Source organism: Berghia stephanieae, chromosome 7 (genome assembly GCF_034508935.2).
Source record: "Berghia stephanieae isolate SIO BIC M18660-M18661 chromosome 7, UCSD_Bste_1.3, whole genome shotgun sequence".
NCBI classification, from domain to species: Eukaryota; Metazoa; Mollusca; class Gastropoda; order Nudibranchia; family Aeolidiidae; genus Berghia; species Berghia stephanieae.
The window spans coordinates 36,415,259-36,430,404 of NC_088366.1; the positions used below are offsets into that span (position 1 = coordinate 36,415,259).

The window sequence follows — 15,146 nt, forward strand, 5'->3', positions numbered from 1 at the left end:
GGCAGAAAGGAAGAGTGAAAATAGGAATAATTCCACCAAAAGCGAAAGGGTTGGCAGGTATGCTTAGTGTATGTGACAGAGACAATGATGATGATGTAGAGCTGAACCAGTGATAAAAATGGTGTGTTGGTGAAGAATTTGTGGAATAAAAAATTGGTAAATAGCAAGTTTGAAGTGGGAAATTCTCACCTACGCACAATTGATGACAGCATTGCAAAGAAACAACCAGATTTAAAGATAGTTTATTGAAATTCACATCTAAGTTTAAGGCAAATAAGCCATATGATATTAGGAGGATCAAGCTTAAGAAAATTTGACTCCACAGCCAGCTGTTTCTTTCAGATTCAGGCATCATTTGGGGGCACCTTTTGGTCGTACAGCAAGATTTTGACATCTCTGCCCTTAATGTAACATTTACATTACTTTTAATACTGAAATCAGAAATTCTCTAAACTTGTATTCAGTATTTCTAACTTGTAATCCTGCTTTTATTACCTTTACAATAGCAGGATCAGGAGGGACTCCGCCTTCTGTATGGCAGTGTTTGGGTGGTTCACATACATGCAAATCCTTGATATCATGACCCCTAAAGATGATGAACTCAAACACTTCATTCCTGGCAGGAAGAGGACGATCAGTTGGCCTGTTCTCTGTACCAAATGACCTGACTATGAAGAGAGATGGAAAGAAAAATAGAAAAGCATGATAAAATATAAGCATATTTGAAGACCACATAATCAGTTCAATTAGAAAAGATGAAAAGGCATCAAAGGGGGATGGGGGTGGGGGGATTAGCACAATTCCAAATGGTTTCGAGTACACTATTAACCAGGGTTACTTGTACTAGAGTTAATGACTCATTGACTTAATAATAGACAATCAAGTCTCTTGCAAAGGGTTTTCAAATAGAGAGAGAGAAAATAAATCAGTCTATCAATTGAGCCTCTATTCTTCTTTGAGAATTGGCATTCTTTTGCAGGAAGGGTGCTGACAAAGCTTGTTGACTTGACACAAGTTTTAGAACTTTCTAAAAAAAATGGATAGTACTTGAATAGAAATTATCATGAGGTGACTACTTTGGTATTTTGTATGAATGAAGTTTTAAGTGAAACTAGAGAAGCTTTCTTTTTTCGAATTTCCAATTCTTGCATAAGAAATCTGTTCTATAAATTTTACTTCAATTTAGAAGCCTCTAAAAAACAGATCAGTAACTTGCAGTAGTCTAGAAAAAAAACTTAGATGATTCTCTTAAGTTTTGCAACAAACCAGATAATCTCAACAAGCCCTCAACCCATTCCAATTCTTTATCACTAACTCACTCACTCAATCCTCTCAAGGACGTCTGCTCTACACTACCATTCAATATGTACTTCAACGAAAATGGCCATGGACAACCTATACTATGGTCATATGTGACGTCGCGCGACGGTTTGGTCTGGAAGGTACATTGTGACCTTTTGGTATTTCTGAATAGATAATTCTTTTCTCTTTAATTTGATACCAGTTTCATTGATGTACCATAGTTTTTGGTTGGGTTATACAAGATTGAAATTGGGAGGTTCCTACTAATCTCAGATCCAAAATTCAGAGAAATTTTACACAGATCACCATAGCAACGGCAAGTTATATTTGGCATGCTTTTTAAATGGTACGTGACTAACATGTGTGTCAAATTATTTTTAATTAGCTCCATCAGTTTTTACACAACTCGTTTTTGTAATGACAATATTTTTGTGAATTGACCCTCGAGTGCAAAAATAAACCCAACAGCACACATACTTTTATCTATTTCAACAGTGCAAGGTTAATTTAAAATTAGCTGTGATTCGGCACTATTTCACAAGATCTGCAATTCTGGAAAGTCTTCACAAATTAACTGGTGAAAGTAGCCGAGGAATTACGGTCCATTGACTAAAAAGCGAAAGGCCGTGAATCAGTGAGATAATCTAACACTTCAAACTTGAAACAAAGGAATAAAAATAGTGTCAGCTCAACCATAATTTTTCTTACTCAATCAATGGTCAAATTTGATTGAGCTATTGGCAGGGGTAACAGTTCTTTGCACTCAGAAAGGAAAGGATCCTCACCCGCTCGGTTTTTTTTTCTTTAATTTTCAACATCCTCCTCCATGCCTCCCACCCTCTCTCTCCTCTTCCTCCCGTCTTTCCCATTACTCTCTCTCTCTCTTCTTCCTGTTCCATCATTCTCTTCATTTCACAATCACTCTCTTCATTTTGTCTCGTCCTATTCACTATAGCTATCTCTATATATCGGTCTGTCCATTAACTCTTTTCTTTTAGTCCCCCCCACCGTCACTCATTCTCATTCCTTCTCCCTCACCGCTCGTCCTCTATCTATCTGCCTCCTCCCTGTTCCAACAATCCCTTTTAAATTCCATAGTCAATCTTTTCATTTTATCTCGTCCTCCCGTCCTGGTAACCATCTCTATCTATCTGTCTATCCACTAGCTCTTTATTTTATTCATCCCCACATTCCATCCTCCCATCTCCAGTCAACACTCGTTCAGCGAATAATTCGAGGCAAGCGCACAGTCACACCCACAACACCACAATCTCCTCGCCTCTGACGAGCTCAATACAATTAAATTATTCATTTGACAAAATATCTCATAAAATTAAGTTTACAATGAAGCAAGATTTTGAATTTCTAGCAACAACAACTCAAACAACAATCGTGCAGCGTAAGCGGCCATTTTGCATAACTTATGACCATGTGATCCTGAGGACCCATGAGAGAGAAGGATTCAAGTGGTTTCCGTTTTCCGTTGGTAACTATGCATGGCCTACTTCTGTTTACATAACTGGAATTTGACCACACTCTCTTCGGGGATATAATAATGGGGCCAAGGGGCTAAAAATAGCATTGCGAAGGCTGGAATGGAGTTCCCCTTTGAGAAAAAGTTATAGGTTACCAAATTGACGTCCTTTTGCTAAGCTTAAAGAGTCGTCAACGGACGTCAAAATGATCTCTCTTTCAGTGGGTGAAAACAGGGTATACTCTAAAAATTAATTTTATATACTTCCAGACTGTTTTAAATGAAAAAGCTATGATTTTATGATAGAAAAATACCTTAAAAAGATTTTATGATAGAAAAATACCTTAAAAAGTCAATAGTTGAAAAAAAGCATTTTTACTTTTTTAGTCACTTTTCACATATAATGGCCGTTTTCTCAGTTCAGCCAGATGTACCTTCCGGACTGAACCGTCGCGCGACATCACATATTAGGAAATTTAAACTTTTACCAATCAATCAAGGTTTATTCTACAGCTTTTAAACTGCTACTAAAAACTGACAAATTGAATTATTAAACGACATCTGACAAAAGATCCACGATTAAAATAACAGTATAAAGTGAATCTACCTCGAGGAATGTGCGGAAGGTTTTCTAAGGTCGCTTCACCAATCGACAAATATTTTTGAAGTTTCATATAAGTTATTTTGTTCTTGTATTTTTCTTGGCCTTTACGAGAAAGCAGCTTAGTGAGCTTTTTTTCTTGCAAACGAAATAAAGTTAAAAGAACTCAGGAAGTTGACAAAACAATAGCTAAAATAAATATATATGAAAGACCTCCGTCCGGTTACATTTTTTTAAATGCAGCAAAAACATTGTTCAGACGAACAATCGTAAATTACAAAGAAAGCGAGATGTCGAACATTGTCAGAACCTGTTACAAAGAAATGTAGCAAATTGTGTCAGAATAGGTGTAAAGACATACGATAAGAGGGGTCACGAATGGGTGTTGGACAACTGGCTCAATGTACTTGTTATCAAGAAAGAGAGAGAAAAAGAAAAGAAAAAAAAAAAAGAGAGAGAGAGAGAGAGAGAGAGAGAGAGAGAGAGAGAGAGAGAGAGAGAGAGAGAGAGAGAGAGAGAGAGAGAGAGAGTAGTATAAGTATAAAACCTAATACTGCAGGAACAGTGTTAGAAGCGAGAGGCAGCCACTGCAATCACAGACGATGACCAAGAAGAGGGGAATCCCCATGACGACTGCTCACTGTACATGTAGCCTAGAGCCTGAATGCCATTAATATAGCCCAGTCTTAGTAGATACTTTGGTAAACGTCCATTTGGCACTCCAGTAGTGAGCTGATAAATGGCCTAGTGGCTGTGACCCGATTTTGTTAAACTTTTGAGTGATGCGTCTCAGAAAATGTTCCATAGATTTTTTGTTTATGGATGGATTTTAATAATTTATGTCTATTTTCTTCAGGAGGAATTACCCTATCGTTTGGTCTTATTTTTGTTTTAATCAATGCCAATTTAGTGTATCTTTTCATCGTGGATATACTAGGGTACAGAGACGCCAACTTTAAATTTAGCTCACAGGAGTTTCAGCACCACTCGTAGGAATTTCAATGCCGAAAGAGGAATTTCTGCGCACAAAAAAAAAAAAGGAATTGGAATGCTATTTGGCATTGTGTTTACATATTGTATAGTTCTAAATAGATAACTGATTAGAATTACAGTGTATATTATGATACATAAACACATTGCAAATTACAATCCCAAAGTTTCCTTATTTCAAATGAAGTAAAGCGCCAAAACCTAATGGTAGAGATTGTAGTACTGGTGGTAGTGAGGATGATGTGGTGTTGGTGGTGGTGGTTGAAGTATAGTGGTAGTGATGATGATATGGTGGTGGTGGTAGTGGTTGAAGTATAGTGGTAGTGATGATGATATGGTGGTGGTGCTGGTTGAAGTAGTAGTTGTAGTGATGATGATGTGGTGGTGGTAAAGTGGTTGTAGTAGTTGTGGTCGTGATGATAATGATGTGGTGGTGGTTGTAGTAGTGGTGGTAGTGATGTTGATGTGGTGGTGATGGTGGTTGTAGTACAAATGGTAGTGATGATGATGTGGTAGTGGTGGTTGTAGTAGTAGTGGTAATGAGGATGTGGTGGTGGTTGTAGCAGTAGATGCGGTAGTGATGATAATGTGGTGGTGTTGGTTGTAGTAGTACTGGGCGTGATGATGTGGTGCTGGTGGTTGTAGTAGTACTGGTCGTGATGATGATGTGGTGCTGGTGGTTGTAGTAGTAGTGGTAGTGATGATGATGTTGTAGTGGTTGTTGTTTTAGTATAGTAGTAATAATAGTAGCAGAAGTAGTAGCAGTAGCAGTAGTAGTAGTAGTAGTGATGATGATGATGTGGTGATTGTAGTATCAGTGGTAGTGATGATGATGATGTGGTGGTGGTGGTTGTAGTAGTGGTGGTAGTGATGAAGATGAGGTGATGGTGGTACTTGTAGTGGTAGTGATGATGGTTGTAGTAGTGGGGGTAGTGATGATGATGTGGTGGTGGTGGTGGTTGTAGTAGTATTAGTGGTAGTGATGATGTGGTGGTGGTGGTTGTAGCAGTAGTGGTAATGTGGTGGCGGTGGTGGTATTGTAGTTGTAGTGATGATGTGGTGGTGGTGGTTGTAGTAGTAGTGGTAGAGATGATGATGTGCTAGTGGTAGTGTGGTTGTAGTAGTAGTGGTGGTGATGGTGGTTGTAGTAGTCGACTACGCTTGTAGCGATGTCATCGGGGGACCAGAAAAAAGATCGCTACAGCCGTTGGAAGAAAATTCAAAGGAAATAATTCCGACTATTCAACTTCGTTGAAGAGTTAATATATTGAGTTACTGCCCTTATCTTGACAGGCTACCTCTGCCATTTGTTGAATCGCTGGTGTCAACTTCGTCTGTGTTGTCGATTGGAGCGTTTGAATCAACAAAACCAGCTTTCTTGAAGCAGTTGTAGATGGTTGCTGGTTCCACTTTCTCCCAACTTTGCTTCATCAACTGCACAGCATCCAAAAGAGATGGCTTGAATGTCTCAAATGGATTCCCAACATAAATGTGGTTAATCAGGCGCTTCAGGAGTGCTGCTCTATAGCGACATTTAAGTCGAGTGACAGTCGTAGTTGTAGTCTGTGGTTGAGGCAACACAATACACTGTACACTAGACTACAGCACACGAGAGACAGCACACAAAGGCACTTGGCGAAGTGAGAGAGGTATATATCTAGTGAAAGAGTAGAGTGAGAGTTCGCTTCGCTCTACTCTGACGCAACACCACGCAAGACAAGCAGCAAATATTATATCAGTGGTGCGTTACACACACAAAGTGTATTGTATGTTTTGTATTGACACAGGCGCTTGGCGAAGTGAGAGAAGCAGTGAGGAGAGTGTGTTTCGCCGTGCCGCTCGTGACATCGCTACAAACGTTATATTTTTACTATAAAGTATTATGGTCCGGGATAAGAATACGAATCACTATAACCGTCACGACAGATGTAGCCAAGTCATTACAACCGTTTGTATTTTATTGAGTTTGTGTTACATGGGTGCCTGTTCTACAGAAAAAGATCGTTACTTCTGAAGATCGCTACAAGTGGAGTGAACTGTATTAGTGGTAATGATGATGTGGTGGTGGTGGTGGTTGTAGTAGTAGTGATGATGATGTGGTGGTGGTTGCAGTAGTAGTGGTGGTGATGATGGTTGTAATACTAGTGGTAATGATGATCATGTGGTGGTTGGAAGGGGGGTATCCTTGGAACAAATTGACCTCACCGGAATTTGACAGAAGTTGCCCGGAGCCCGGAATTTTTTGCTCCAGACCGGAGTTTTTTCCGGTGAAACCGGAGTTTTGGCATCACTGTAGGGTATAATTTAGCTTTGGATAATTAAAAATTAGCAACTTGTTTAACAAAATTCCAGTGAGGGCACTTGATATAAACATCTTAACTTTAAAATAATATCAAATTCAGGGAAAAGTTGTATACTGCATCCATGAAAATCGTTCCAGCAAAATCCTTACTCAAATCTTTTAGCCATTTTAAGCTAGTTTTGAAATCCAAATGATGGTCACTACCGGAAAGACAACAGTTTCAGGTCCCAAAGTCCGTCAGTAAATAACAAAGGCAAATAGAAGTACATTTTTCTGCCTTTAAACTAACATAACTTTTCTTCTGCTTATATTTGACTTTCACAATTTTGGTATCATTAGAGTCGCGTTGAAAAGCACTTTCTTATGATAAAGGAAATGTCTAGGGAGACCAAAATCTTGGTCTCCCTAGCCAAAATGGTCTGCTTTGGCTAGGGAGACCAAGATTTTGGCTTGTCGGCGTTAAACCGTATTTTCGTTTATGAAACTTTCTGTTTGAGAGGCGAGTGTTTTTCTTCTATTTTTTAAATTATTTATTTATGTTACAAATCTTTGACATATTATTATCATGCACCCCCCCCCCCCCCCCCCCCCCCAAAAAAAAAAAGACAGACAAGAGATTGTAACTCATCAGCCGCCTAACTAAAAAGTTATTTTTATATTCATTTTCTTTATTTTTTAGAGTGTTTTTTTGTTTTCATTTGTTTATTCATCTATACTCTCTAATTCATTTACTTTTGAGGGGGAGAGGCATGGTAATATTGTTTTTAAAAATCAAAAAAACAAAAAACAAACCAAGAACAGCAACAAAACCAAACAAGTAATAAATAAATCGAAGAAAGAAAGCCTCTTCAACATAAAGAAATAGTTCCATAAACGAATATACGGGAAGCCAAAATCTTGGTCTCCCTCCCTCGCCACAACTGGCCATTTTGGCTAGGGAGACCAAGATTTTGGTCTCCCTAGCCTCTACCAATGATAATGGTTTCATTGAGCTCAACCCAATTTGAATTTAACAAATTACCTAGTCTTACTACCCAGTAGGCTATATTCAGGAGACCATTGATGAACTGAACTTAGCCATTGCTTTGCGTGACAAAAAAACATTCATCAGGATGGTGTCGTGACCGTGAAGTAGCCACTGCTTTTGTTTTTGTTTGTTTTTTAAGGGTTTTACGGCGCTTGCAACACATTTAGGTTATATCAGCGCCAGTAAAAAGGAAGAAAAAAAGTTCTAGAATAACAATTAAAGCACCCAAGAGAACGTAAGACAAAGGGGAACTGGGAACAAATAGGGATCAGATGTAGAATCCAAGAGCATACCACCAATGTACATAGCTTGAGATCACCTATAAGTCTCATCCAGACACAAGCACAAAATCCAACAAGGAGGAATTCAGGAATACACTATGCTTACATTATACATTAACGAAGTGACTATTCTCACCCCCCTAGTCTAGGATGCTAGTCTTCATAATAGTAGTCCACAATTGTTGTATGTTTAATCCAAAGGTTGTAATGCAGTAATTTGTTAAGTTTCTTGTCACAAGTTGCACAATTTAAAAAAAAATCAATCAAATCCAAATCGCAAAAAGCCGGCGACGTTTTTTTTCGGTAATCCAATCGGCGGGGGGGGGGGGGGGGGGGGGGGGGGGATAGAGCTGAATAGAGGCAGCTAATAAAAATTATAATACATAACAGAGAGATGATTTACAAGGAAAAAATATCTCTCAAAACAATAACTGCATTTGACTGTTTCCGTTCCCTCCCAGCCAGGGCCAGGACAAAACTAAGTAATCTCATTACAAGTACAAGACAAAGACAGACATGTTGGAGAACAGACATAGTATAGGATAGGGGGATAGAATGGAAGAAGACACAGTATTAGTATGGACCCCCCTGCCCGCACCTGTCCAATATGTGTACCCGTGCCGTTGTGGTAACGAGCCCCAATGAGCACCTTTGAAGCTGCTGCCACTGCACTGCATGGCATAGGCATAACAGTCAGTAACTTCAGTTCAGTAAACAGAAAACCACATCTAATAAATAAGTCTAAAGCATCAATCTAAAGAATCAACTTTTGGGTGTTGAATTATTTGCTGCTTACAAAATCATCCAAGTTTCAGGTGCCGGATTATCTGGTGACAATATAAACCCGAGTTTCGGGTGTTGATTTATCTGGTGACAATACACCAGTACCACCCGAGCTTCCAGTTTCAATTTTTTAAGTGTCGAATTCCTTACTCTCCCTCACTTTTTTAGACAATTTAAGTTCGAGCGTAATTGAAATCTTACATTTCTTGTGTTTATACACCAACAGCTTAAACCTGGTTTCTCAAACACATACTTATCACATAAAAGAACCTTGATAGACTGCTAATTATCAATCTATTGAAAAGAAGCAAGTTTTCATCCCCTACCTTTCGCAAGGGCTACCGTTGCTTCATTCGGGTCGATTGTATACAGAGTACCTTCATACCGGATTTCTGCCTTCGATATAAGGCTTATCTTACTCCCAAGATATGGAACCTCTTGACTCATGGTTTGACTAAAGCCTTCACCAAGAACCAGAAAAAGTGTCGATGCTTTTCTTCAGCTATATCTATAATCGGATTGGTAAAGACCTTCTAATTTCCAGTCTTAGCGATCAAAATGGCGTTCATTTTTTTATTTATTTCTGAACCGGAAGTGATAAAATTTGTTCATTGGTTTTGGTTCTTGGGCCTTGGTTTTCACACCATGCCAAAATTCAGTTATTAGAGTAGAGTGAGTAGAGTAAAATGTTGCCGCAAATTCTGCCTAATTCATTTTTTTACCTATTCTTTCATACCTTATATTGATTATGTAAATATTTTATCGCATGATTTAGGCCGAGCTAAGTGTAATAGTAATAGTTGTAAGTAGTATAAGTAGTAGTAGTAGTAGTAGTAGTAGTAGTAGTAGTAGTAGTAGTAGTAGTAGTAGTAGTAGTAGTAGTAAGTGGTAGTAGTAGAAGAAGAAGAAGCAGTGGTAGTAGTTGCTGTTGTTGTTGTTGCTGTTGTATAGTAGCAGTAGCAGCAGTAGTAATTGTAGTAGTAGTAGTAGTAGTAGTAGTAGTAGTAGTAGTAGTAGTAGTAGTCGTAGTAGTAGTAGTAGTAGTAGTAGTAGTAGTAGTAGTAGTAGTAGTAGTAGTAGTAGTAGTAGCAACGATAGTATAAGGGAAGATGATCAGCTTGGAGTTAATTTCTCCTTAGATATTATCTAAAGTATTAGACATACTTTATTGGTCCTGAATAGTCTTCAACAGTCGTAACGTCACTTCCTTCCTAATGACGTATGGTAACTTAGTAACACTGGCTTTAAACTATCGGAACAATGGCTGACGCCGTATGAAATATTTCCCCGGCGAGCTTAAACGCGTATCCAGAGGTAAAAAAACCCCATCAATTTGATCATGTATTGACTTTTACACATTCTGATCACAAGGCATATGAAAAGGGAATGAAAAGTTCTAGCCAGCATGAAGAATAAAAAGTAATGATTTTCTTTGTTTAGAACCAAGATGGCCGCCGTTGCCGGGCGCGTGACATCAGACTATTGAATCCAATTGAAATGATCATGATGTTACGCGTTATATAAGCACATATTTATACACCATCATGAATTATTTGATGAAAATTCGAAGCTAATTTAAGACAAAATAAACATAAAATATACATAGAATATAGATAGTATGCGCTTGGCTAAGAAGCTCATAACATTGCCATCCGGAAGTATAACGGACCAACACACAAAACTGTGTGTAAACATGAACGTTTATAGTCAGGTTAATACAGCTTAGTGAGAAGTACTCATAAACGCGGATGGCAAAAAACAATAACAAAGACTTGATTGACGTCATCTTCATTCCATCTATACAGCAGGTACAAGCAAAGTTATTTCCCCTCCCTACGGGGTGGTGGTATCCGTTGCTATGGGTAATAACAATGAACTCAATAGCAGCATTTTAAGGTCGTATCAAGCGGTTTGTAAACAATCGCATTTCTAATTATCTATATGAATTATATAAGCCCAATATACGGGTCTGGATTTTTATAAGCCTCTGGCTTTATTGTGTGGATTTTACCCTTCTGATGCTCGATAACGGATGCGACTTGTTGAGAGCAGTAGACGTCACGACTTAAGCTGACGTATTCGATAAGAGAAAGGGAAAAGAGCAAAAATCTAATTATCTATTAGAATTCAATATATTTGTTGTTTGTTTGTTTGTTTCGTGTTGTTTTGGGGGATTTCATGGCGCTTGGGCACTTTTGGGTCATCCGTGTGCCAGTAAAAAGAGGATGATAGAAGAATAGATGTGGATCTGAAGTGAAACGCACAAAATGAAACGTAAGACTAAGGGACTCGTAAAATGGAACAGAACAATCTACTAGCAATTGTAAAGTGGTATTTAAAGTAAAGTGGAGTTTAAATTTTATTTAAGAAACAATTAAGTGATAATTCTCCAAACCACTAGAGCGTTTTACATAGGTTGTCAGTTTCTGCACTCACAGAATCGCCCTATTAATCAAAATAAAATTTAATAGAAGTCTACAAATCCTAGGATTTCTCCGTTATATATTACACAAAACATTAAACAGCAATTAGTAATGGCTCGTATAGCTGTCTAAGGATATAACCTTCACAATGAAATAAATAATGAATTTAAAAAAAAACAAGTTCCAGTTTCACTTATAACTGACAATAAAAGTAAATGTGATTGAACCTATTTTATAATATTAATGTACGTATTTACATATTTTTATTGTTTAATTACTTACAGCTTATCTTTGTGGAGGTCGAGGTCGTTCATGTTGGGTGCCGGTTGATGCAATGGTGTCAGGTTGGTCATACTATGAAGGGATTGAAATCTGGTTTGATATGATAAATATATACAGGACGTCACATTTCTCCGTGTTAGACTTCCTTGGCCTGTCTGCGGGACTGATGTGCCCTGAGACAGTGGTATACATAGTAAATATTGTACATGATGTTTACCGGAAGCCTTAATCTTATAATATGAATAATGTTTACTCAGGACTGGTCTAAAGTCAAACCTAATAAAATGTTCAAATGGTACATACGGCTAAACAAGCCTAATAATATTTTAGTAAAATAGTCTACTACGTGAGCGTTATATGTGTAGATATTTTAAGTAGCATAATTATTATAATGCTAACGTGGTGGTGGGCGTGTCTTACATGTGTCCAACATCTAATTTACCATTATCCGGTATTGACTGAATGTGAGAAGACGCGGGTGGATTAGAGTTGTTTTTGTTTTTTTCGCACATAGATGTGAAGTATCATCCTCGCTAGTGGAGGTAACTTCGTGTCAACCCAATTAACAAATGGCTGCTGTCAACGTAATTGACGGTAATATGCCATGTCAAAATTCCACTCGTGACAGCAATCTATAATGTTGCTCTTGAAAATTTTTTAAAAAGGGATTTTACTTTTACGGTGCCTGCGACATTATTACCATAAGGCTATGTCAGCGCGGGTAAAAAGGAAGGAGAATAGAGAGAAACCTTGTATATCTGAAATCAAAACCACCAAGGAAAAAGCCAGCCAAAAGGGACTGCTTCAAATAGGAAACATATGCTAGCAGGAGTAATCCATCAACGCGCCCATTTTGATATTACCTGGAAGTACCAGCCAGCCCAAAAAATTTTAGACTCAGCAGAGTGAACAATCCATATTATGCTAGGTCTGAAAGTGGCTCCACACTTGAAGTTGATGAAATCGATTAGAAGATGGAGAAGAAGGAAAAAAACAAGGGGAAAAAAAAACAACAACAGAATCTGTAATTGAATTCATAAGGCTTTTATTCAAAGGATGAAAATAATTTGTTAGCCCACTCAGGGCCCAATTTTATGTAAACGGTTTATATTGACTTATGTACTAGTCTAGTAAATGACTTACTGGTCTTAAGACTAAGCGAAGTAAGGGACAGAAAAATCGAATTTTATCAAATGTTTTCTAGCTAGGCTCTTGCCTCAAGACGGAGACTAATCTGTCTATTTTGTGCTAGTAACATCTTGCTCTCTAGTACACGATGGCAGGTAAGATAGCAGCCTTCATACTCTCAACGCAAAAGATTTCCAAAGAGGAAATTAGCAACACATCTGGTATAGATACTATTTCGTTCCGTGTCATATTTGAACTTAACTTTGCTATGACGAATCAAATCACGTGATATTGATAAGCGACTGATTAGACTACAATGGTGCCCATGGTCGACTGTCCAGTTCTACATTTAGGCCAATGAAAGTTTCATTTAAACTCAAACAAATTTAAACCCCCCCCCCCCTAATTTTTAAAAAAATACCCCCTCCCCCTCAAAAAAAATAAATGCAAATTGAAAGAGTGTTCTGATGAATCACAGTATTTCAGTCAGTTACAATGCCAGAAGAATAACTTTTGGTCTTCATTATATTTTAATCGTTGTTCTTTCTTTCTTTCTTTATTATTTTGGTGTTCTTTGAAGCGAACCTTCGACTTCGAGTCTCCGTTACACTCGCAACTCGCAAGCCAGATTAACGGTTTTTCAAAAAGTTTTTACTCTAAAAAATATGTACTTTCAACGATCTGCATCTGTTGTTTTGTGGTTTTTTTTTGTTTTTTTTTTTGTTTTTGTTTTTTTTTTTTTAAGCCAATGTCATTGGTAACCGACGTATTTTCCTTCCGAATCGAAGCTCTCTCAATCTAAAAATAGCTGTTATCTTGTCGACTCTATGATGTATCCTAATACATGTAAATATTCTCTGACTAAGCTTGAAGTCCGGACTCACCAAGTGACTAAAACTTGGCCAAACATCATCACATTGTTTGGGTTCTGGTGCTCGCATCTCTGGTTCCACACTGTGGAAAAAATATAGTGAGTAGTGATAGTAGTAGTAAGCTTCGCAGTCGAATGCCGCTTGTGGAATATTACTACACGTCAATCACACACCGGCGACGAGGGGTGATGTAAGAGGTTAATCCGGCTTTTGTTTTTTCTCGTTCTCGTCGTTCGGTATGATTTCGTTAATTTGCCACACTATCAAGCCACTGCGCTTAAAATAGCAAAATGGAATATAAGATAGTTACCTCAGGCTGGAAAGCAAAATGTGAGAGAGAAAAAAAAAAGAGATGCACAGGTTTGAAGTAGACAACATGAGACTGTGTGAGTACGATGGAAAGGAGTAGGGATACTGTCCTCAGGAAACCACCAAATGATTTACTCTAGGTAGGAACACACAAGTATGGAGTTGGAATTCTGGTGGATAAAGGGACGAAAAGACATCAAAGGATAGTTAGAATTTCGAGAGAGTTCTTACTGGTAAAATTTGAGATTAACCTTTTTTCCTGTGTGGTGTAATACAGGCCTTTGAACAGACGACTACCAGACAACCAGCCGGAATGTTGCCTGCAAGGAATGAGCTACCAATTAGCTGTGATCCACCATCGATAGCAGAAATTGTGGGTGCCATTTAACAAGATGAAAAGAGGGAAAGCTGCTGGACCAGAACCAGATCCCACCGGAGGTTCTAAAAGTTGATGCTGAAAGAAATGCTGAGGCCCTGCACCTACTAATTGAGAGAATCTGGAATGACGGGATATTCCAAGGATTGGATGGAAGGACATCTTATCAAGCTTCCAAAGGAAAGGGGACCTCAGTAATTGTAATAATTATCGAGGAATCACTCTTCTCTCTATCCCAGGAAAGGTTTTCAACCGTATTATTCTAGAGAGAATTAAGAATGCAACAGATGCTAAACTACGGGACGAACAGGCAGGTTTTCGGAAAAACCGTTCAACCACTGACCAGATTGCCTCTCTGCGAGTCATAGTGGAACAGTCTATAGAATGGAACTCTCCTCTTATTGTCAACTTTCTGGATTACGAGAAGGCTTTCGACAGTATTGACAGAGCAACATTGTGGAAAATTCTGGCACATTATGGACTCCCTGAAAAGATAGTAAACCTCGTTAAGGAAATGTATGAAGGATCAAGTTGCAGGGTTGTACATGAAGATCAGCTTACTGACAGCTTTGAAATTAAGACTGGTGTCAAGCAGGGATGCTTGCTCTCACCATTCCTGTTCATCCTTGCCATTGATTGGCTCATGAAGGAAACCTCCAAAGGGCGAAGAATGGGATACAGTGGACCCCCTGGACACAGTTGGATGATCTGGATTTTGCAGATGATCTGGCTCTTTTGTCCCACACCCAGGACCAGATGCAAGCAAAAACCACAATTATAAACAGCCTCTCGGAATACATTGGCCTAAGAATTCACCCTGCAAAGTCAAAGGTCTTGAGGATAGGTACGCGTCAAAGGGAGCAGATCAAAGTAAAAGATCAGGAACTCGAAGATATAGACACTTTCTGCTATCTCGGGAGTATAATTGACAGAAATGGAGACACGGAAGCAGAGGTGAAAGCACGAATAGGAAAGGCACAGGGCTGCATTCACATC

The 15,146-nt window shown here is 38.5% G+C and overlaps 1 protein-coding gene across 3 annotated transcripts in view; it reads right to left on the reverse strand.

The window, feature by feature from the left end:
- LOC144977167 (protein LSM14 homolog B-B-like) overlaps positions 1 to 9,584 on the reverse strand; it is a 36,753-nt gene extending 27,169 nt beyond the window's left edge. The window contains exons 1-2 of one of the 3 annotated variants that reach the window (XM_078922043.1): positions 9,087 to 9,584; positions 496 to 668 (exon numbers count right to left, since the gene is read on the reverse strand). In XM_078922043.1, the coding sequence (XP_078778169.1) occupies positions 496 to 668; positions 9,087 to 9,207 (294 nt within the window). In that variant the 5' untranslated portion in view covers positions 9,208 to 9,584. The remainder of the gene's footprint in view (positions 1 to 495; positions 669 to 9,086) is intronic. The other 2 variants (XM_078922044.1, XM_078922045.1) reach the window with 2 other exon arrangements.
- Positions 9,585 to 15,146: the final 5,562 nt, after the last annotated feature.